Here is a 25,149-nt window from a genome sequence, read left to right on the forward strand (position 1 = left end):
GAGCTAAAAGAATAACACTAGAAACACTCTGGCACGTTGTAAGAGCTATATCTTCTGCTTTCTAGAAATGTTTGGTAGAAACAACACTTTGCTATTAATCATTTCCCTTGTGTTATTTTCAGGGAAACTTTATGGTGATGAAGATTTTGTGGAGGAACGACACAGGCATCGATATGAGGTAAGGCATTGCTAATATAATTTATATTGTAGAGAATTTATAGCATTGGCAAACCATGACCAACTTATTTAATCTGAAGTCAATGGGAGTTTTCCTGAATAAGGGTTAAGCAAGGCCTTAGGGGGTTGGTGTAAGAGTAGGTACTATTTAGATGTACTCCAAAGGGTTCTGTGGTTCGCAGACCATATTGCATTTTAGGAGACCTCGCTTGAAGAGTGATAGTGGATTTAATCCTTCTCCCAGTGAAGTTAATGGTAAAACTCCCTTTGATTTCACTGGGAGCAGGATTAGGTGTATTGCTTCTCAGGCTGGTTGAGCTCAAATAATTCACATAGGTAACAGACTTGCTCTCTAAGATGAGGTAACTACAGCTTACCTTATGAGCCCCTCCTGTCAGCAGACTTTCAGAGTGATCTTAGGGGAAGGCACACTTGTGCTGTGCAGACTAGAAGAGAAGCATCACAAGGAGAGATGGCTTATGAGAAATTATTTGATTGGTTACTTGAATAAAGTTGTAGGGGACTGTTAGGCCTCCATCTATATCAGTGAAGACCGGCACAATAGGAGAGATAATCACGTTTGTGTGACTCTGAGTAGCAAGTAACTAATGACAAAATAAAAAGAATATTGGCTCCTGGCTGCACTGCTCTGATAACACCCCCATTCTGCAAACCATGTTCAGTTCATGCTGCATGCCCTGTAAAAACTACACATTTATTGTACCTCTCTGTGATGAGGTACAACCCCACCCAGGGCCTGAAGAGGTTAAAAAGCAATACTGGGCCCTGGCTGCCCTGTGCCTCCAGACCTGCCAAGCATGCTCCTCCTGGAGGATTGTATTAAAAGGAGCTCAGCCAAAGAGTGGTAAACAGACCGCAGGAGAGAGGAATCCTTCTCTGGGAAGCCAGACAGAAGAGTGAGCCTGAGAGGCCACAGAGTGGCCAAGACCCACAGGCAGAGCCTTTGCTAGCCACCACCCTCTTTAAGAACCAGCACATCTGGCAGAGCGCTGCTCCTTTGAATTCTTCTGGTGTAAGGGGATTGACTGTTCATTTGGATTATATGGGCATGCTACAAACTGAAAGGATCTATAGGTAGGAAGTGCCTCAGGGGACCAACTTAGACTCACTGCAGAGAGGACTTTGCCGGTGTCACTTTCCCACAGGTCCCCCTACTATATCCTCTTAAGGGCCTACAGCTTGATGTGGGTGGGAAGCCAAAGATCTCTGGCTTAAGATCAGGAAAAGATACCTCTGCTCCCTGACAGAGAGGCAAAGGGCTGGAATTTGGATACACTAACTACTAGGCTGCTCAGCCCACTGAGCCCCCTAGTACAGTCTCCCTTGCCTAATGATCAATAACTATTATTTTACCAACCATTCAGTGTAGTAACACTCCTTATTAATAGCAAAATAATAAAGTTCAAATACAAAAAACAAACAAACCCCACCCCCAAACAACAACAACCCACACATCCAAACCTTACTTAAAATTGCACAGCTCATTAGGGCAAATAATGCTGAAATCAACAACAGGACATAGTGAGTTACAGGAACACTGACAAGCCCCAGAGGGCAGAGTTAAGGTTGGTTGGGTATCAACTTGGTGACTGATGTTGTTAAATGTTAATTTGCTTGGGAAAGAAATATCCTATATTTGTGACTATCTGTGGGAATGAATGTGTGAGAAGGTGCTGTATGAAGTTGTTTATTCTAGGTTTTATGAGCCATGTGGGTTTTACTTGGGCATTATTTTCCTTTAGGACTTCAAGTGTTCACCAACTTATTTTTTTAAGGTTGACTGTGTTAAAGAAACATACTTGCTTATTAGCTACCTAATACATGTTTTAGAATATTAACCATGCTTGATACAAATATAGTATTCTAGTAGGAGCCATTTTAGTATTTTGGATGTATTTCACATTTTTAAAAAATTGCTTAATTGCATATTACATAAGAACCAGCAATTTTACAAATTTCCACTGCACAATTTTTAAACAAGGGATAATTCCCAGCCCCCTACTTTGCGACATATATATTTAAGAAGTTAAAACTTATCTACCTTTGTTAACTATAAAAAGCGACAAAGAGTCCTGTGGCATCTTATAGACTAACAGAAGTATTGGAGCGTAAGCTTTCATCTGACAAAGTGGGTATTCACCCATGAAAGCTTATGCTCCAATACTTCTGTTAGTCTATAAGGTGCCACAGGACTCTTTGTCGCTGTTTACAGATCCAGACTAACACGGCTATCCCCTGATACTTTGTTAGCTATGTAAATATTACAATAATTACTACCTGTATTTTTCAATTTTCCAGGTAAATCCAGAATTGACTGGCTGCTTTGAAGAGAAAGGTTTGAAATTTGTTGGCCGTGACATAGAAGGGAGTAGAATGGAGATCATTGAATTGGAAAGTAAGTAGCTCAGTTTTTTTTGTAACATCTTCTGCATATATTAAATAAGTGAGAACATTATCAGAGTGAACTGTAAATAAAAACATTACTAACTGAGCCAAAAATGATTCTTGTATCCTATGAAGTCACCGTTAGCTGATTGCTCTAGTACAAAGGGATGAGGCTCCAGCAAGAATATGTTAGGAACCACCGCCCTCCATTTCTCTTCTAGGGCGACACATACAATGCAGTGTCAAGGAGTCATGCGGCTCTCTTCCAAAAGGCTGACATCCTAGCTCAACAACTCCTGACCACATCAGAATACATAGGTGGCAAGGTGTTTGCCAAACCAATAGATAAGGTAGTGGCTGAGGCATCAGAAAAGCCAAAGAACTTCTTCTCCTCAAACAGGTCGCCTGGATGGGATTATTGCCTTTACTGAAGAGCAGATGGCCTTTCTGCGGCTATTAATTGTCCAAATAACTCTGAATAAACGCAGTAAAGAGAGTGCCAGATGCGATTCTTGCTAACATTCTACCTTTAACCTACAACAAAACACACAACTCTTTTATGTCTCTTCCCTGAATCCGAGGAGAACCACTGTCTAGAAAGCAAGCTCCATTCCTTCACAAAGAAGTTAACTATTTTTATATGAAACAGGTGGGTTTTAGCAATATGAATACTCAGTAGTTTTGGATTACTACACCAAATAAGATTGACTTTCTCTTAAGGCCAAGGACCTCCAGAAGACACAAAACATAAAGGAGAAATTATTCTGCAGATTGACTTGACTTTACTGTGTTAAATTTTAATATTGTACTGCCAGGAGGGATAATAGCTCTTTTCTTCTTTTGAGCCCCTTTCTAATTCATCCCTATTTTAAGTCACTGTGTCTAATAAATGTTAACTGTTAGCTAAAATTTCAGCCATTATATACGGTGTGACAAAGTTCCTCCTCTATCTAGGCAAATTGTTATTGGACAGAACACTGGTTCTGAAAGAATTCTCTGGGGACAATTAATTTTACACACCATAATGTGTTATTCAGGCTTCCAAAATACCTTTCAAGTGGGATATTATAAACTGCTAAAACACAAGGTTATATTTCTGTTTCTGTCAAAGAAGAAAGCTTTAGTTCTGAACCAAAAGTTTGAATGAAGATATATTTCTATCATGTGAAACATCTGCAGTGTAAATTGCCACTAAGGTGTGCATCAGCTTTCATAATCAAATAACTCTCATGGTAATTTTTGTATAATTTGTTCCTGCTACACCTGCTGATAATTGGTATTAGAAGGCTATTTCATTTGCTTTGGATGAAATGATTTATGTAGGAAGCATAATGAAATGGCGCAGGGTTTTTAAATTATATGTTATTACGAGAGGAATAAGAACAGCAGTAAAACCTGGAATTATTTCACAATGGTTTGCAAGGGCACTCTGATCATTGAAGGGGAAAAGCAATCCCCTCAGGGAAGTTAGAGATTGGGGATAGAAATATATTCTACCAAATAGGGTAGGCAAAGCATTTCAGAAGAATATCCCTACAGATACTATTTTGATATCTTGCAATAATCTTGTTTTGCTGCTTTAGGGAACCATGCTATATGGTAAAAAGAAACAAGCAATGGAACCAGATTCCTTTAAAACTTACAAAACTACCAGATTTTCACTGTTATAGGAAAATATGCTTTTCCTGTAACCACCTTGTCAACTGGTGAAAGTCTCAGCTGAGAATGCCAAATTCAGGACACACTGATAAAGATAGGGCAGACACACCCAAACCTGGTGGCTATTCTATCATTAGATGTACCAAACCAGGAACTGAATGAGATTGTGTAGCACCACACTGGTCAACAAGAAGCTAACAACACAGCCCCCTTTGGCAATCAGCCCTTATCACCACCCAGACATCTGATCTTTATGATGAGACGTTACTGAAACCATGTTCATCATATATAAAGTTCTTCCAATCCCAAATGATCAGCCATCTCCCTAGGTCAAAATATATCTCAGATCTTATCCAAACATCAAGCTGATGCCAGTCCATTAGTATCTGAAAACTAAAGGTTTAACAACATAAAAAGAAAAGAAGTCTTAAATGGTTAAGAGAATCAAATACATTACAAGTGATTTTCAGAATCTGTAGATCAGGATCATAGCAGTGATTTTGAATCTACTGGGTTGTAAAAAAATCTCTCTGGTTCACCCAAGCAGGTCAGGGGTCATTCAGTCCTATGTTCAAAGCTTCCTTAGAAAATCACAGTGCAGAGATGAGAAGCAGGGATGAAGACAAAGCAGTGATGTCACAGATTGCAATTTTTAGCTCAGCTTGTGCATGAAAAGTTACTGGCCAATATGGAGTCCCGGGTCACATGAGCATGGAAAGTTACTTGCAAAAGATGGAGTCTTAGTTCACATGTCCTCATCACATGTCTTTATATGCTCTGCTGATTCATATGGGTAGCCATTGGCTCCACATTGTCTGTGGCGTCTTCAGGAAGGGCTCACTGAAGAGCTGATTCCCGTCAATGGCCCATCACCAGATGGATGGCCCATCAACCAGTGATGGCTAACCTGAATGTAAATTTGTCTGGGGGGTATAAGCCAGGAACACAACCCATGTTTGAGATACAAATATATAGCAAATATTCATAACTTCAGATAAAAGATGATACATGCATATAAACAGGATTATCATATTTAGCAAATTACAGCTTTTCCATTGATACCTTACATGACATGGTTTGCAGTGATATATTAGTGATTGTAACAGTAGTGTACACCTGGTTTTCATTGTCATAGGAAAACATACTTTTCTTGTAACACCAACTCTATAATAGTGCAGCGGAACTCACTGGAACTGGAAACTGTTTTGGAAATTGTCGTACCAGAAGAGAGCAATGATCAATGTAGTCCAATGTCTTGTCTCTGATAACTGTCAATGTTAACTGCTTTAGGGCTTTAATAGCAGCATCCTTGTGGGAGAAATAGGTGTATGGAACAGGAATATCCTAAAACATTTCCTCTCTTTCTTTCTTTCAAATAGTAACTTACCTAAATGCTCAGATTTAAACTAGAGAGACAAAGTGAGTGAGATAATATATTTTTTTGGACTAGCTTCTGTTGATGGGGGCAAGCTTTCGAGTTTCCCAGACCTGAAGAAGAGCTCTGTGTAAGCTTGAAAGCTTGTCTCTCTCACCTATAGAAGTTGGTCCAATAAAAGATATTACCTCACCCACCTCATTTCTCTAATATCCTGGGATCAGTACGGCTACACCAACATGCATACAACAATGGGAGATATAAACTAGATGCATCTTGCTTCAACCTAAGCACACTATTCTGTTTTTAAGAGAAACATATACTTACTCTATTTTTATGTTGGCTTTAGAAAGTCAGTGCTGCTACTCTATTACTTTCAGTGTTTGTATTGAATGTGATAAACTACTATTTATAATATATGTTCATTGTCTTCTCTTTCACACACAAGCTATAGTAAGGGTCATTATAATGTATAGCTGCACAGCCTTAGAGTAGATGTGGCTGTTAGTGCTAGCATCAGCAGTGCTTTTGACCATTTTCTTTGCTACCGTCCAACAAAACAGATGTTTTTTCTAACATGACCACTTAATGGTCTTTAATTACATGATAACATACTAGTTTTTGCACAGGATCCCTGCCTCATTCAGTGAACAGAATGGACAGTGCTTACTGAATCGACATATTTTGTTTGCTTTTCATTGTTCGTGGACCAGGCCTTATTTTCTGCACACTATCCAAACCCTGCTCTGAAGACAGAAGTGTTAATTTCCTCAAGGACTTTTCTAAGGTGCTCATCACTGTAATATCAGAGTGAACCACAAATATTAATGTATCTTCATGACACTCCTTTGAGGTGAGGGATGGCATTTCATTTTGCAAATGGGGAGATGAGGCACAAAGGTTAATCAAGCATATCCACTAACCAAACTGAGACACTTAGAACTTGATTTTTCAGAATAACAGCATTAAATAGAACTTGCTCAAAGCATAGCTCCATTGACTTCAGTTGCAGCTGTGAGCGCTCATCACTTCTGCAAATCAGACTGTACAGTCTCAACTTAGGAACCAAGGAACACACAATTAGTGACCACCTGTGAAAATTTTGCTGTAAGTCACTTGCCCAGCAAGCCATGGAAACTCTGTGGCAGAGGCAGGGATAGAATCCACTTCTTCAGGGCAGCATTCAGCTGTCTTCCCCATGAGACCAATGAAGCAGGGATCCTACAGACAACAGCCTCCTTCACTACACAACCTTGATTCATTCCCAGAGCAGGTCCATCCCTTCATTGAATGGGGCAGGGGTCCTGTGGAAAAAACAATATGTGATCACGTAATTAAAAACTGTATCATAATGCATACACATGGGATGAATGAATTAAGGTCTCACATTTTGCATTCACCAGTCAGAATTCCCCATCAGGAAAAACCAGAGAGTTCTCCTTAGAGGAAAAAAAAAAAGTCTTCTCCGTTAGTACTAACCATACTTATTGCAATTAATCCTTATATTTCTAGTTTACGGTAGTTTATACCAAAGGTTGCAGGTCAGTAGTACACACAACTGGGACATCTGATCAATTCCTTTGTCCTACATGAAAAGATTGAGTAAATATATTCTCTGGAGCTGGTCAGAAAAATTCCAACAAAACATTTTGTCAGAATTTGCCCTTTTGTTGAAATCAAACCATTTCACAGAGATGATTTCCTGCCAGCTTGTCCACCTTATTCCACAGCAGGCTCATGGGGAGCCAAGAGTCAGGGAACCCTGGCTCTGAGGTTTGCAGCTTCTCAGTAGCCTGGGCTTCCAGGGTCTCCATGGCTTTGGGGGAGCCCGTCACGCAGTCCGCCTTGGAGACAGGGTCCTCAGGGCTTCTAGGTTCTGCAGCAGCCTACCACGCAGACTACACCAGAGCCAGAGCTCCATTCCCTTGTGTGGATAATTACAGTATTTTGGGGTTGTGTTCCAAGTCAGAATGAAACCAAATACCAAATCCTCCGCAAAATGGGATCACTGTTCTCTTCCTATGACCTTGACACTTACTTATTTCAGTGGGAGTTGAAGGCACTCAGCAGCTTACAGGATCTGACAGTTTATTATGCACACTGTGCTTACATTTATGTGTATCTGTACATGCACACAAAATATGTAGAGACTAAACTACAATGTGAATACGAGAGATAAGCCTAAGCACACTCAGTGCATTCTTGTGATTTTTTTCATGGTAAATATGGGAATGAAATCACAAGTGGCTTGTGCTATTACTGGCACTCAGATCTGCATATTACATCCTGTATAGCCATGTTCAGTTTTCCTATGTTGTATTTAATCAAAGAATATTAAGATCTTTCCCCCATTAAATTAATATGAAATTATAAGATTTGGAGAGTTATTTATGAAACCTTTAGTGTCCTGTGTTAAATCTTTTTCCTTATAAAGTAGCTTTATTAAGAACTCTCTTCTATTTTTTAGCCTCTACCATTTTCTTTATGCCCTTTGGATTTTAGATCACCCATATTTTGTTGGTGTCCAGTTTCATCCAGAGTTTTCCTCAAGACCTATGAAGCCCTCACCTCCATACCTTGGTCTCTTGCTTGCAGCAACTGGGACACTCAGTGCATACTTGCAACGTGGATGTAAATTTTCTCCAAGGTAACATTATTATTTGCTTGTTTGCCTACAGTTCAGCAGGACTATCCTTTATTGATACAATAAATCAGGAAGGGAAGGGGGCTTTTTTATATTGATTTTTATTACATTTATGAGAAAAATCCTGCTTAAGATTGGCTGAAAACAGTCATTTGAAGAGCCATATTTCTGTATTTTTCCTCCTCAGAGACTAACAATAGTAGGATCAGAAACAATAAAGTACTACAGTAATGAAATGCAAATAAGTACATCCTGACTGGCTGCAATCAGTTCCAGGAAAATTATTTCTCACCTCACAGGAGGTGTCTGGCCCTCTAAGTTCACCTGTGTTAATGGTTATTTTATCTGGACAAAGGTCTGCTGGCAGCTCATGTAGTTAAGTGCAGTTCTTACCTATCTGTATGTGAATGATCATAACAATGAAACAGTGAATGTCCAGGTTATTTTGTTGCAGCGAGGTAATAATATTGAGTAAGCAGAAAAAGGCCCAAAGCAAAACCCAGGATTTGCTGGGTCAGAATTTTGTGGCTGAGCCAAACCAAGATCTCTGATCCCAACAGCCCCAGACCTGTCTCTGTAACCAAGGTAAAGTTCCTGGGACATTTCTTTTTTATAGCAATACTTTTCAACCTGTTAATTAATTCATATTTGTAAAAAGCTTTAATGATCAAAGATGCCATGTTAATTACTAATAATTATAAAGAGCATGTGAGGCCAGGGGAAACCTAGGGTAAAATGGCAAAGCTTCTCAAAATATAGACCACTGTAAGATAACCTACTCAGATCCAATTTTAAAGGGCTCCGCTATCCTGAAAGCAAAGTGCAGAACTTACCAGCTTTGCTTTTTTTCTGAAGACTCAATAGGAACATAATAATTACCAAGCCAATTCAAACTGCTGGTATTCTGGTTCTTATCGTTTACAGCAGATCTTTCATATGCAAGTTAACCTCAACGCTAATGGTCCTGGCCATTGTATAATGATGTACATATAGGGAAAAACTCCTTCCTGACTTCTGCAGGTCATCTCTTATAAATCGTAATATTCAAATATTACCTTAATAGGGCTGTCAATTAATTGCAGTTAACTCATGCCATTAATTTTTTTTATCGCTATTACGTTTTTTGAATTAATCATGATGACTCACACTGTTAAACAATAGAATACCAATTGAAATTTATTAAATATTTTTGGATGTTTTTCTACATTTTCAAATATATTGATTTCAGTTACATCACAGAATACAAAGTGTACAGTGCTCACTTTATATTATTTTTTATTACAAATATTTGCATTGTAAAAATGATAAAAGAAATAGTATTTTTCAATTCACCTCATACAAGTACTGTCATGCAATCACTTTATCATGAAAGTGCAATTTACAAATCTAGATTTTTTTGTTACATAACTGCACTCAAAAACAAAACAATGTAAAACTGTAGAGCCTACAAGTCCACTCAATCCTCCTTGTTCAGCCAATTACTAAGAGAAACAAGTTTGTTTACATTTATGAGAGGTAATGCTGCCCGCTTCTTATTTACAATGTCACCTGAAAGTGTGAACAGATGTTCGCATGACACTGTTGTAGCTGACGTCACAAGATATTTATGTGCCAGATGCGCTAAAGATCATATACCTCTTCATGCTTCAGCCATCGTTCCAGAGGACATGCTTCCATGCTGTTGATGCTCGTTAAAAAAATAATGCATTATTTAAATTTGTGACTCAACTCCTTGTGGGAGCATTGTATGTCCCCTGCTCTGTTTTACCCTCATTCTGCCATGTATTTCATGTTATAGCAGTCTCGGATGATGACGTAGCACATATTCATTTTATAAACACTTTCACTGCAAATTTGGCAAAATGCAAAGAAGATACCAATTGGAGATTTCTAAAGATAGCTACAGAACTCGACCCAGATTTAAGAATCTGAAGTGCCTTTCTGAATCTGAGAGGGATGAAGTGTGGAGCATGCCTTTAGAAGAGCAACACTCTGATGCGGAAACTACAGGACACAAACCACCAAAAAAGAAAATCAACATTCTGCAGGTGGCATCTGATTCAAATTATGAAAATGACATGTGTCAGTCCACACTACTTTGAATTGTTATTGAGCAGAACCTATCATCAGCATGGATGCATGTCCTCTGGAATGGTGGTTGAAGCATCAAGGGACATAATCTTTAACACATCTGGCATGTAAATATCTTGCGACACTGGCTACAACAGAGCCATGCAAATGCCTGGTCTCGCTTTCAGGTGTCATTGTAAACAAGAGCAGGCAGCGTTATCTTATGCAAATGTAAACAAACTTGTTTGTGTGAGCGATTGGCTGAAGAAGAAATAGGACAGATTGGACTTGTAGGATCTAAAGTTTGACATTGTAGAAAATGTAGAAAACATCCAAAATATTTAAATAAATGGTATACTCTTATTGTTAAACTGCACAATTAATCGCAATTCATTTTTTTAATCGCTCGACAGCCCTACTTATTAACCATTGCTAAAAATGTTATAAGAGGCGTGGTCATAACATTATCTATCCCGTTTTCAAATCCAGAGTTTCATTTGATGGCCTCCTGTAGTAGTGCATTACACAGACTATCTATAAATTGGATAGGGAAGTACAGTGTTATTGGTTCTAAATGAAATGTCCTTTCATTTCTTTAAGTGCCCCTTTGTTCTCAATGCGTAAAAGAGCGTGGTGTATGTCTCTGGCATGTAAAAGAAAATTTAAAAAATTAAAAATCTACTAATCAGCCATTCCAACTATTGATCATCCTAGTGAGTATTAAGTATACTAGTAAATGAAAGGGTATTTCTGAAAAAGTACAGACTATTAGGGAGATACCAGAGAAAAACAGACAATTCTGAACATAGAAAACAAATGTGATACTTGACATTTGCCATCCTATACTTATATTTTCTCAAATATAAAGTATTTTTATACTTTTACTTCAAAGATGAAGTAAAAGAAATCGCTAAACATTTAGGGCCAGATGTTAGCTGGTGTAAATTGGAGTATATCCATTGGCTTCAGTGCAGCTATGCCAGTTTACAGCAGCTCTGATCCCTAAATCCAAAAAGGACGATGAACAATAAGCATCATGGGTTTATAAATAAATATGTACAGACAAAATATTTGATTATAAAGCTCGTAGATGATGAGAGAACTTCAGAAGTAATGTATTTGGATTTTAGTAAAGAATTTGGTAGTGAGTCTTGTGAAATCTTGCTTGAAAAAGTAGTAGAAATTAGCTAATGTCATGTTGGTTGTAAAGCCACTGAAGTACAATAAAACTAATTAGAGAAAAAAGCAGCACCATGTAAAGCTGAAAGAAGGTGTCTAATGGGAGGAATCATTAGGCCTGGTCTTTTCTAATAACTCCATTAATGAGTCTGGAGCAGGGGGTAACAATAAATTAATGACATTTGCAAACAATACTAATTTGGGAGGAGTTGGAAGCACCAGTCAAGGCACAGGAATGATACAAAAGGACTTGGACAGTTTAGAAACATGAGTTGAAAAGAATGAAATGAGATTCCACTTGGGAAAATGCAAAGCAGGGAAATAATCGTCCTTCTCTACCTAGTTCTGAAGCATTCCATTAAATTCTGAGCACCACATTAATAGAAGAATATTGACAAGTTAGAGGAATTGAGAGAACAGAAAAGTAAAAGAACTAAGCATGTGTAGATTAGCTAATGACACTTATGGAAGGGATACAATATCCAAATATCTGAAGAGTGCAAATATGAATGGGCCAGAGACCCCTCCACCCTTCCAAAAAATGACCACTGACTGAGGGGAGGTCTGGTGGGGGGTTATTGGAGCGTCAGCCTGCCCCACAGAAGGAGCTCCTGTTCCATGGGGCTGGGCCCAGCTCCCCACTCCAGGCATTGTGATTTGGCATGTGGGGTCACAGCACCATTTGGTTTGGGGGCCCTCTCAAACAGGTGTCCCAGGGCAAACTGCCCCTTTTACCTCCCTCCTGCTCTGGGCAGCCCCTTGTGAATGAGGAGGAAGTACTTAATGGTTACCACTAGGAATAATGGAATGAAATTAAGAAAGGGAAAATTGAGGCTGAATATCAGGAAGAACTCTGATGACAAGTTATATCTGGCTCTGCAATAGTCTCCCTAGAAAAGTGGTGGGAGCTCCTTACTTTGCACGCTGTAGTAGGCAATACACTAGATAGTGTAAAGTAGGGCCTTGGCTACACTGGCGCTTTACAGCGCTGCAACTTTCTCGCTCAGGGGTGTGAAAAAACACCCCCCTGAGTGCACCAAGTTATAGCGCTGCAAAATGCCAGTGAAAACAGTGCCCCAGCGCTGTAAGCTAATCCCCACAGAGAGGTGGAGTACCTGCAGCTCTGGGAGAGCTCTCCCCCAGTGCTGGCGCTGCGCCCACACTTGCACTTCAAAGCGCTGCCGCAGGAGTGCTCGCGCGGCAGTGCTGTACGGCTGCAAGTGTAGCCATACCCTAGGAAACAATCCAGCATTGGCAGGGAAAATAGTAGAACAGGAAGTTAAGGGCTGCGTTACAGGAAGACTGGCTTCTATAAGGGGGAAATGGCTGGTCTCAGCTGTGCCATAATTAACTGTGTCCCAGTCCGACTGGGTGAGGCTAATGGAGCCAGGTGTTAGTTTGATGAATATGTGGGCCTCATAACAAGGCTTGAGAGTGAATATTTAGGAGGAGGAAGATATGGCTGGAGTGAGGAGCTGGGCTCAGACTCATGGAAAAAGGAGTGCCTTCTGTGGGACAGGCTCACCCTCCAACCACCCCCTACAGTGGTCAGGTCTGTAAGAAGCAGGGAGGTCCCTGGGAGAAACTGCCAGAGTCCCTGCGGAGGGAAACAGTGGGAAACTTGCTAGGAGGAAAAAAGCTGCTAGGGAGAAAGCTGTGGAGAGCAGTGCTCAGTTTAAGGTGCAAAGAAGAGCTGTGCAGAGCCTGGGAGTAGGGATGAAGAGCAGGGAATGTCAGAGTAACCCAAGAGAAGCAGAAGAACCATTTGTTTGGATGTTTATTTGAATTTTCGGTTGGAATTTTGTAATACCAGAAGGGGACTGAACTATCTGGAGGGCTGGGCCAAGGAAGCCACAGACCACTGCCTGCAGAACCAGAATGGCAGACACTAGGGGGTGCCAGAGGGGAACTACCCAAGCAATGCCAAGCCCTGGTTTCAGGGGATGCTCTGGTGGTGTTCCCCTCCCCCTGCCAATTATAAACTACTATATCAGTTCAGCCCAATGGTCTGTCTAGTCTAGTACTCTGCCTCTACCAGTGGCCAGCACCAGATGCTTCAAAGGAAGGTGCAAGAGACCCTGAGGTGGACAATTACAGGAAAACCTATAGGGGAAGTTCCTTCCTAATCCTAATGAGTTAGGGGTAGATTCTCAAAGAGGACATAAGCATTGCAACACTAACTCCTAGGTGTCCTGCTGTCTGCTGGAATTCTCAACCCTGACTTAGGCACCAAGACTCCCTTTGCATTAAATGGGGAGTTTACATGTCTAAGAAAGGGATTCTCTGAAGCCTGCAAGCTGAGTGGGGAGCTGCTTAAACTAGCCAGGAGTGAAATGTAGAGGAAAGGGGTGGGGATTAAGGCCCATATGCATAAAAGAATTTTGATACCTAACTCCTATTGAGCTGTACCTTAGGCACTTGTCTCTGCTTTAGATTCTTAGCCATGAATGTTCTCCTGAAGCTAGGTGTCTAAGCCAAGTCAGCCATTTCTTACAAAAAACAGAGACTCCACCCCATTATGGTCAGTAGTCAGCACACTCACCCAGGATGTGGGAGAGCCAGGTTCCAGTCCTTGCTCCAATAAATATTTAAGTACTTATGCAGAGTGGAACAGCTTCAACAGAAGCAATTGAATGAGCCCTCCTCCAGAATAGCCCATAGACCAATGGTCAGGACATTCACCTGGGATGTCAGGGAGCTGGATTCAAGTCCTTGCTCCAGATCAGAGTGGGAATTTAAATTGGAGTCTCCTACATCCCAGATAAGCACCCTCACTATTGGGTATTCTAGACATACAGCTGCACAGCCCAGCCAGTTTGAAAAATTCCTGACCTGCTTTCTCCCCCCAGCTGCCTTTTGTAGAGGTTAAGTGTGCTCTGAGCAAGCCTAATGGATCAGGCCTGGCAGGTGCTATAGTCAGGGCAACGCCTCATTTGAGAATCTTTCTGGGGCTTAGATGTCAGCAAGGGCTCCGATCAGCTCGTTAGCTGTGAGATGGCATCAGGAGTTAGGCAGCCTTGTAGGTGCTGACAGGTGGAAATGGAGCTTTATAGGGATCGGTAGCAGTTTTGTGAACGTTAATATACTTAAATGTTGGTAGGCAGGCACCTGAGTCCATTTGTGAATTGAACCCTTAGGTATTGACTTAGCAGTGTACTTAGTGAGTTAGTGGTTGACTGAAGTCTGAGGGTTCTAGCCTTTTTAAATGTGTTTTAACCATCTCATGTAACTGGATGTTTTCATTGCCCGTATAACAGTCTAATGCTTTTTTGAGTCCTAGCTTCTGTAGTAGTATTCCTAGGCAATTTGCCTCAAAGACCTCTGAAAACCCAGAAGCAAATCACAATCTTCCCTGCCTTCTTCTTGCTCTGGGAAGGACTCTTGCCTCAAAGGTGTGTCTTTGTGTCACACTGCCTCTCAGGGCTACTCCCGGCGTGGTCTCCTTTGCTCAGGGCTGTGCTGAAGGGCAGTGTCTAGCCCTGTGGAAACACTGACACTCAGGGGCGGCTCTAGGGATTTTGCTGCCCCAAGCACGGCAGGCAGGCTGCCTCTGGCGGCTCGCCTGCGGAGGGTCCGCTGGTCCCGCGGTTTTGGCAGACCTCCTGCAGGCACGCCTGTGGGAGGTCCCCTGAAGCCATGGGACCAGCGGACCCTCCGCAGGCCAGCTGCCAGAGGCAGCCTGCCTGCTGCCCTCGCAGCGCCGGCAGAGCGCCCCCACGGCTTGCCGCCCCAAGCACGGGCTTGGCGTGCTGGGGCCTGGAGCCGCCCCTGCTGACACTATTGGTATAATTCCTAGTGTCTGAGGAGTTCTGGGCAAAATAAGACACAAAAGGATTGATTTTTTTCTGCTGTGTAGTGGAGAGAGGGGAACAGCCCATGCCTGCCTGATCTTCAGGTGCCCAGCCCTAGTGTAAGTTAAATGGGGCAGCTTTAATTTCTGTTACTGACATAAGATCCTTCAGAGACCTCTCACCATTAGAGAACAGGGCACAGTAGAACCTTGTTTTTCCATCCCTCCCCGCCACCTCTCCCTTCTATTATGCCAGGAGTGGAGATTTCAGCAGTGCCTCCCCCACCAGCTCTTCTGCTGGTGGAGATTCCTGCTACACACAGGGAATTCTCCAGGGGAATCTCCAGCTGGTTTAAATTTGATCTGCACCACAGCAGATTATGTCTTGTTTAGACATGATCTTAACTCCCTGCCTCTGTAGGAGCTGAGATACATCAGTGGGGAGACACACTGCAATTTACATTCATGCCACATCACCACGTGAACAATCCGATGATTTCAATAGTAACATGAACAGGAAATCCTCTCTTCTTACCTGCACCTAGGCACTACACTGACTGATACATGATGGTATGTGAGGGGAAAACAGATGTACAGTAACTAGAATAAACACCCCATGGCTCTAAATGTAGGTGAATTTCGTGCTAATGGAACTCTTGCTTGAGTGCTGGGGAAGGAGGAGGAGGCTGGATCCATCATGAAAAAGTCTGTATAAAAAACCTGCTCCTACGTAAGAGTGTTTCTGGTTGCTACCATTTGGGAATATCTGTCCCCCAGCTCTTGCCCCAAATGATATTTCATTTTATTGTAATTCACTGATATTTTTTAAAGTCACATTTTGCCCTAAATTACCTGCTGTTCAATCAATTCCAAAAGATAATTTGAACCTTAATGTTCACATCTGACAGGCAGGATAAGATGGAGTAGCTAAACATAACAAGCAGGCGTTAGTGTCAAAAGGGCTCTGAGGAAATGTTCTTGGGCAAAGCTAATGGCATCATTTTGTTCCAAGAAGTCTTTACTTTTTTAACAAATACTTAAAGCCATAAAAGGCCTGATCCAACTCTCACTGAGTCCATTACAGTATTTCTTTTGACTGCTGTGGGAGTTAAATTGAGGCAGAAGTGACCCAAGCACAAATAGCTGTTTAATCTTTATGTATAATATCTCTGCAGCATTTCAATGCAATTTGAAAGGAAATACATGCTTGTTCCTAAGAGAGGAGATTACTCTTTGCTGGATAATACAACCCTGAAACTCTGTACAGATTTTTTCCAGTATAATACGTTTCATATTATAGTAAATCTTATAAACTTGACGCAGATATTGGTTTGCAACATAAGCAGCTGTTTTTCTGAAGCAAGACAAAAATCCTTAGCTTTTTTAAATTAACAGTATATATGCTGGGTGGAGAAACAAAAGGTAGGGCACGTTTCCTCAAACTAATAAAAGTTCCAATATTTGCAAGTGCTAATAGAAAACTTAACGGCTAATTGTTTAAGTGGTGTTATCATAACATGGCAAAACACTGCAATTAATTACTGTACTTGAAAATGTTCTGTATTAAACGCATAACTGTTTTAATAATACAAAGTTTTTGTTCCATGCTTCCTTGGGCACATTCAGAAAGAGGTAAGTACAATGGCAATGATGCTCTGATGAAACTGTGTGTCTGTGTGCATCTGGCATGCTTGATCATATTGTTAGCAACACTTTTCTTCACTATAACTGGTGCATGTTGGTAATGTAATTGTTTCCCACATATTAAAATCCTCAGATTGATCATGTGGTTAGTCCTATATGACCCACTCTTTTAACAAGTTTCAGAGTAGCAGCCGTATTAGTCTGTATCCACAAAAAGAACAGGAGTCCCTGTGGCACCTGAGAGACTAACAAATTTATTTGAGCATAAGCTTTACACAAAAGCAGTACAGAAAATTATAGGTTAAGACTTAGGGCATATCTGCACTTGCCATTTAAAGTGGAAAAAGTCCCTTTTTTGTGCAAAAACCATGGGAGCGTCTACACTTGCCAATGACTTTCTGTGGTGAAACTCAGAAGTTTCACTGCAAAAAGAAAACCACCTCCATGAGAGGGAAACAACTCTTACCGGTAATGCTTTTATGCTGATGTGCAAGTGAAAGCACGTTCTTCCTATTTTAGAGAGCTTTTAGCCTCTGGAGGATATCCCACAGTGCCTAGGTGACCACTCTGGCCAGCAGCTCTGCTGCTCTGATGCCAGGTAAACAGACATCCACTCCTTACCCCAGTAAAGCCCTTCGAACTTTAAAACTCCCCTTCGTGATTTCTTGGCAAGTGCTCACTTATCATCTGGCTAGGTGACAGTGCCCGCTCCATGGAGCAAACAATCTCCTGCTTGAAGCAATGCTGAGCTACTGGAACTGATCTATGTTTGGGGAGAGGAGGCTGTGCAGGGCCCCAGGATGCCCTGCGATCACCCCCTCCCATTCGTCCCACAAGATCCATTGTCAAAATGGAGAGAGCTGCACTGTGGGATAGCTGCCCTAGAACACTGCTGTAATTGGCTATGGAAGTGCTGCTAATGTAGACACACTCTGATGCTTGAGGAATTAAGCGAGTACACAAACCAGCCCTTTTCTTTCACTGATTCCCTGTCACTGGTGAAACATACAGCGCAAAAACTCTGCAAGTGTAGACATACCCTTAGTAAATATGAAAGCAACCGAGGGTTGGTCTATACTTAAAAATATAGTGGCATAGCTATATCTCTCAAGAATATGAAAAAAACACAACCTCAAGTGACAGAGCTCTGCTGACAAAAACCCCAATGTAGATGTGGCTATGCTGAAAGAAGAATGCTAATGTCATTCAGGGAGACAGTGTCCCTACATCAGCAGAAAAACAGCATATTCTGTGTCTGCACTGCCTATGTTGCCATAGGCTCCTGTCTCCTGCAGGGACATAATGAGTTATGTTGTTGCAGATTTCCTCTAGCAATGAAAGTCTGAAATTAAATAAGACAACTTTGCTGTCATATACCGTATCCTATTCTTCTACAATTTTAGTGTTTTAATTAGGGAATATATATAACATGAACAAGACAAGATTAAAGTCAAATCCAGCACCCAAGGCAAACTCCATTGAGCCCCAGCATAATTTAGAGCAGTTTAATGACTTTTCTAAATTACCTGAACTGCAGTATACCATCTCCCTTCCAACAAGGCTGCAAGTCAGCTCACCAGCTCAGTAGCTGTCAGAGGGGGCTACTGACTCCCTGGTTTTCACAGCCCTCCTGTGATCACAGGGAAGTAATACAGCTGGGGGATACAGTGGGGGAGAGTGCCAGGGATCCACCTGGAGTGTTATCTTCTGAACAGGTTTAATCTGGGCATGCAGAAGAGCTGTGATTGAACCCAAGAGCTCGCCAACCCAGATACATATCCTCTGCCATAGGCTGTGCAAGGACCTGTCCAGCTGAACTCTTCTGAAGAAAATGCAGTCTGTCTGATCAAGACTGCTGTGGCCTGTTTGAAGTTCCTTCAGCTGATCACTGTGCTGCTTTACATTCTTCACCATTTCTTTGTTCTGTTCACTGATAAAATAATCACTAGCACACTAGTTTCTATCCTATAGAAAACAATGTATCTTTATAGGAAACAGGAGATGAAGGGGGAAGTTGTTAGGATGTTAGTAGTGTATTGGTAATGATCTTGCTCTGAGGATGTGATTTTGAATTAGCAGAATTTCAATTTAAATATCAATTAAGTTTTTTGGTCAAGTCAAATAAATAAAAGTGGGTCTTTAATTAGAGCTGGCTAGAAAATGGAAATTCTTTCACATGAAAAATATGTCCACACTGCGATAAAAGACCCACAACATGGCCATGGCTGGCCTGGGGCAGCTGACTCAAGCTTGCTGGACTTGGGCTGCAAGTGCCCTGAGACCCTACGGGGTGGGGGGGTGTCTAAGAGCCCAGGCTCCACCCCAGGCAATCTATTCTGCTATTTTTAGTCCCATAGCATGAGCCCTGTAAACCTGAGTCAGTTGACCTGGCATATGAGGCTCACTGACCTGGACCTTTTTTGTCTCTCCCTATTTTTGGGGCCAGAGCGACAGAGAGCCCTGGGTGCTCAGTGTCTTCAGCCCCAGAACTAGGAGGAGGCAGGAAGGCTGAGTGCCTGGGCTCTTTGCCTCTCCGGTGCTTGGGGTGAAGGCAGGAAGGCCTGAGATCCAGAAAGGCAGATTCAGGACACTCAGCCACAGCAGTCCTTTTGGAAGGCTTTTGTCAGTTTGACTTTCTAGGAGGCAGCTGGGAAGCCACCATTTTGATATACCTGACAGAAAATCAGATTTTTCTGGCTATATTGAAATTTCCTCATGGAACATGTTTTTTTTCTGAAAAGGGCATTTTTTGTTGGAAAATCCTTCAATGGAAAATTCCCAACCTGCTCTACTTTAAATTTTTCTCGATGTAAAAACAAATGCCTTCTCTACTGTAAATTAGACCATTCCTTTTCTAATCTTGTGCTGAGAACTTGCTACTCTCAGTGACATCAGTGGCGGTTGCAGTCACTCAGCACTCTTCAACATCAAGCTGTTAAGGTTAAGATATAGTAACCAAGCAAAAAAATAATATATTGTCAGTATGGAGTACGGGTTCTCATCAGTTACTTAGGACTCAATTTAGAAAAGCCCTTAAGCAGATGCTTAAGTCCATTCCTATTGAGGAAAACGTGTTACAATGGCATTACAGTCAAGCCTTTGCTTACATGCTTTGCTGAGTAGGGAGGCCTTCCTCAAGCAGGAGCTTAGTGTGGGTCATTGGGGTTGGAGGGCTTGAGACAAAACAATTATTTCTTCTACACCACTCACACAATCTATTCTTTCTTGCTAGCGATAGCTACAGTGACCTCAGTGATGACAGTTCTCCAGAAAAAGAACCTCCGGACTCAGAAACAAGCTGAACTCCCTGCATGAGAACAGAGAATTGGAGAATGCTACCGAGGTGAACAGGGTCCTTTTGACTTACTGCAAGAGAAAAAGTTATCTTGGATCTCCTTCTCACTCCAAATCCCCCCTGAAAGCTTATCTTTTCTCCCTTGCCTGCAGCATTTAATTTCTCTCCCCTTCTATTGTTTAACTTTGTAATTGTATTATTAAAATCTGCAGTGTGTTTTGGGTGGAGTTCTGATAGTGTTTCAAAAGCTATTTTTTATAATTATACTTCTGTAATCTTCCCAGAAATTGTTTTCTTTACTTGTTTGTTACTTTAGCATGCGACTCAAAATGAGTTTGATTCCATTGTATTGACTTGATTTTGGTTTTGCCCCTCTTTGAGCCATTTCTTTGTGTTTTATTTTCTGTTGTCATATTTCTACCAGAGATGGACACTGGGCCTTAGGACAGCGAAGACACTTCATGATAAATCTTGGGGTTCAGCCAGTGTAGGGATGTGAATTTAGCAAGCTAATATTTTTAAATTGGAGCTTTGTTTGCTGATATACTCTTGCCAAAGTCCTGTTACTTCCAGTTGTTTGCTTCTTTAACAATAACCATAATGGTCTCCACAGCTATCTGAATGTTTATTTCTCCTGACACATCTGACCTTGGCTAAGTCATGGACTAATCCACAATCTTACTGTAACCACTGAGACTTAACCTACACAAGGCCTTCAAGATCATGGCCAGTGTGATAATCTCATTCATCTCTTCATTCTGAACCACGATGCGGTTTTCTTGAATACCGTTGTATGCAGTTCATTTTAGGTTTCCATTTCCCCAATTTGATCCTCTCCATTTGCATGGCGTAACTGCTGACTGCTTTCCTAAATTGATGATTAAGGCTGCATATAAATAAGGTAGACTGAGGCTTAGGAAATGTGAGTTCTGCTCTTAGCTCAACCACATATTTCTTCTATGATCTTGAGCAAGTCACTTTGGGTGGGATTCACAAGGTAGAATTAGGTGCCGAAGTCCAATGTTTAGACACCACTGCAATCCACAAAGCCCTTGCTTAGCTGCTGCCTAACCTTGTAGGTACCTAAAGTCCCTCATGCTTAAGTTTCCAACCATGAAAGTCCCCCAGGTGCCTAAATTTCAGCAACTGAATATGTCCAGAGTAGTGTAATTCCTGATACTGCTTGACACCTAACTCACACTTAAGCCCCAGAAAAAATAATGAACTAATTAATGAATTAATGGGTAGTATGCTTGGAGCACAAATATTCACATCCAAAACAGAAGGAGGTGGTAGAGTGTCTCCCTCCCTTACAACTTTTAGTCCAGTAGTTAAAGCACTTACACAGGTTCAATTCCCACTTCTGCCTTAGGTGGAGAAAGGATTTGAACTCATGTCACCTACCTCCCAGAGGGCTGCCTTAGCCAATGGACTATGGCATATATCTGGGTAGCTGTTTCTCCATATCTCCTGTTGAAACTGTTCCACTGTGTTAAAATAATTAAATAGTCATTGGCATAGGCAGATTGAAACCTGGCTCTTCCAGCTCCCAAGTGGGGTGGCCTATATAATCACTGGGCTATGGTCATTCTTACTCTGTCTTTGGCCCAGTGGATATTTAAGTATTTATACACAGTGGAACAGCATCACTGGGAGAGATTCCTGATCCAAAATGTCCTAGTGCTCAGTAGCTAGGCCCCTCTCCTGGGAGGTAGATGATCCATGTTCAAATCCTTTTGCCACATTAGGCAGGAGAGGAAGGATTGAACCTGGGTTTCCCCTATACTGGGCGTGTGCTCTAACCAGTGGGATAAAACTCATTCCTTGTTGGCTAGCTTAGGCAACTCCCTGTTCAGTGTGATGGCTTTTGTTAATTCCATTCTTAGGTGCCAGTGCCCACCATGCATTGTGCAGGGAGCTTGGGCACCTAACTCAGGGCTGTGAATTCCACAAGGCAGCAGGTGCCTAAGCCCTCTTGTGAATCCCACCCTTCATCTTGCTATACCTCAGTTCCCCATCTGTAAAATAGGGATAATGATACTTCCCTACCTCACATGGCTGGGGAGGATTAATCTATATGAGAATCTCAAATACGATGGTGATGAGCAGCTTAAAAAAGTCAGTAAAGAAATAAAACACTTCTCACCTTGCTTTCTAGCTGGGCTGCAAGAGCAACACTGTGACACTGTGTGTGTCTATAGCTGACACCAAATTTATGAGATCCAGTTTAGCTTTGACTATGGGTTTCCCAACAGAGTGCATGATGGCAAATCCTAATATGCCATTAATCTAGTTACAGAATTGTGACTCTTCACTTGCAAATTGCTTGCATAAATGTATTTATGTGGTGCTTTACGTTACTTTGCCAGCAGTTTCAGATTGAAGAATCCACATTTTTATTTTGATTTCTCACCAGCAGGCACTAATTACATTCTATAGGCATAATCAAAGTACAAAAGTGATCATTGCCTCAGTTACCTTTATTACAATATTAGGATTTTAAGAGGGGAATGATTTCCCCTAATCAGGGGTGGATGCACATGTAGACTATACACCTCTACCCTGTTGTAACACCACCTGATATAACACAAATTCGGATATAACGCGGTAAAGCAGTGCTCCGGGGGCGAGGGGGGGGCGGCAGGGGTGCGCGCTCCGGTGGATCAAATCAAGTTCGATATAACATGGTTTTACCTATAACGCGGTAAGATTTTTTTGGCTCCCGAGGACAGCGTTATATCGAGGTAGAGGTGTATTTGCTTTGGTTCATTAGCACTCCTTTGGATCTAGGTAAACTTGCAGTATCTACTGTAAAATTATTTTTATGTCCATCATTAGTTCCACTGGGTACATGGACATTAAGGGATACGCCAACTATAAAAATGCTAAATAGATATGCAGAGAAGGCTTGTACACACACTAATTCTTGCTTCTTTTTTTTTTCAGAAAGATAAAACAGAATCGAAAGGAAGGAAATTCATGTTAATTGGTTGCACCATTTTTGTACAGTCTTATTTTTCCATATATGATATAAGTAACATATGATATAGACGTTATAGCTATTACAGAGACTTAACTTCCTCACAAAAGCATTTGCCTCCTTGCTATGGATGTGAGTTGTTTTCCAGTTGTCATTTTCCAGATGATATTTTCATTGCCCTGTATGAAAGCAGTTCTCCAGATAATTGCTGTTTGTTTAAAAATGAGATAAAGGACCATCAAATCTTAGCTGTCAGTCACAATAATTGGTCTTGTCCTATGATTTCTGAATGATCTCAGGTGAATCCACTGTAGTTCTTTATCTGTAGCAGTCTTGATTTGCAGAAAGATTTGGGGTTGTTTTTTAAATAAAATGAAACAGGAAAAAATGCTTTTGCCTTAGAACAGTACAATGTATTTTTGCGTGTGCTGTCTGTGTGCTCAAAGGTGAGAATGAATTGAAAACCAAAACTGATCTTATATGTGAGCAGTGGAGAATCATTTCAGTGTTAAGATTATTGAATAAATGTTTACTCCTTTGCTGTTAACATAAACGAGGCATTATGTTGGTCTGTTCTAGTCTTCACGGAGTTTAATAACATGCTGAATATGCATGCCTTTTCATTTTGCCTCTGCAACTGCAGTGTCACCATACAGCTGCTAAAATCTATCTGCTTCTTGCTTTCACTTGAATAGTAAGATTTTTGAAAAGCTGATAATACTGAACATAATGCTAGTCTACTAAATTCTAAATGGGATAGTAGAAGATTTGAATTTATTATGTGCCTAAGAGTATTTAAACACATGGATACACAATAAAAAATAATCTAGTCAACTGTAAACAAAACATGAATGCAGAGAATTTAAGAGGGGCAGATTCTGGGATCCAGCAGGATTGCATATAGCATATGTCAGGAAATGGGTACAAAGATGGATTTAAAACTCTTCTTCACACTCCTCTGATTCAAGGGCCACTCTATACAGAGCTGGTCCCCTTGTGCCCCATTAGAGCAGCCTATGGGCTATTCTAATTTATGACAGATGCAAACACCCAGAGCTACTGAAACTACAGCCAGTAACCAGTGTCTCCTAGGGGTGTCTTGGCCTTACCCTTCCTTGCCTACTATCTGAGCGGCACAAGGGCAACGGATGATCCCCTAGTGAGTCTGCCAAAGGCCAGTTAGGATGTCTCTAGGACCAGATTCCACCAGTTGTGTGACCATCCAAGGATCTGGCCTATAGTGTGGATCAGCACCCTAAAGCTAGCATAGCCCAAATGTCTGAAATGAGGTCCTCAGGCCTCACATTTTAATTTTATAAATTAAAAAGTTATTTTTTACCCAGGCACACTGGCAAGTGGCATTTTGTGCCTGGACAGTCATCTAAAAAAAGTGATTTGCCTCTTAAATAACTTCATAATATCTAATTGTAAGTATGAGATTTTTAAAAATTATTTTAGAAAACCCCAGTTTCTGCAGTCAACCCATCTGTTCATTAAGAGAAACCCTGATCATAAAATAAGCTCCTAATATGTCATTGTTTTAGGGTTGTTTGTAGATGTGTGCCTTGGAAATGATAGATATCATCGGAGTTGATATTACTGTATGTCTCTGATCTAGAACATGTTGGACTTCTAAGAATGTCTATAACTTTAAAATGTATTTTCAAATACATGAAATTATGTTATATGAAAATGTTTATACAGCATGTTGTATTATGTCCAGAATATAGCATGTGTTTGTGTCCCATGAAAGCACTGAGATAGGCAATATGTACAATCTACCTGAATGCAATATTGTCTGTCAATGCAGCCATCTCCTGTTAATCTATAAATGTATTCCTAATTCATAAAAAAATTAATGACTTAGGACAGTATCCCCGGAGCTAGTTTCCCCACTCAAAAAATTGAGAGAATACCTAAGGGACAGAGA

The 25,149-nt window shown here is 41.1% G+C and overlaps 1 protein-coding gene across 6 annotated transcripts in view; it reads left to right on the forward strand.

Annotated features, from left to right (window-relative positions):
* CTPS2 (CTP synthase 2) overlaps nucleotides 1-24,916 on the forward strand; it is a 177,107-nt gene extending 152,191 nt beyond the window's left edge. For 5 of the 6 annotated variants that reach the window (XM_075060326.1, XM_075060330.1, XM_075060336.1 and 2 more), the window contains 5 exons: nucleotides 123-178; nucleotides 2,497-2,593; nucleotides 8,120-8,264; nucleotides 20,177-20,287; nucleotides 23,186-24,916. In XM_075060326.1, the coding sequence (XP_074916427.1) occupies nucleotides 123-178; nucleotides 2,497-2,593; nucleotides 8,120-8,264; nucleotides 20,177-20,246 (368 nt within the window). In that variant the 3' untranslated portion in view covers nucleotides 20,247-20,287; nucleotides 23,186-24,916. Of the gene's footprint in view, nucleotides 1-122; nucleotides 179-2,496; nucleotides 2,594-8,084; nucleotides 8,265-20,176; nucleotides 20,288-23,185 lie in introns of those variants that run through there. The other variant, XM_075060341.1, reaches the window with a different exon arrangement.
* Nucleotides 24,917-25,149: the final 233 nt, after the last annotated feature.

The sequence above is a fragment of the Chelonoidis abingdonii genome, chromosome 1 (assembly GCF_003597395.2).
Source record: "Chelonoidis abingdonii isolate Lonesome George chromosome 1, CheloAbing_2.0, whole genome shotgun sequence".
Taxonomy (NCBI): Eukaryota; Metazoa; Chordata; order Testudines; family Testudinidae; genus Chelonoidis; species Chelonoidis abingdonii.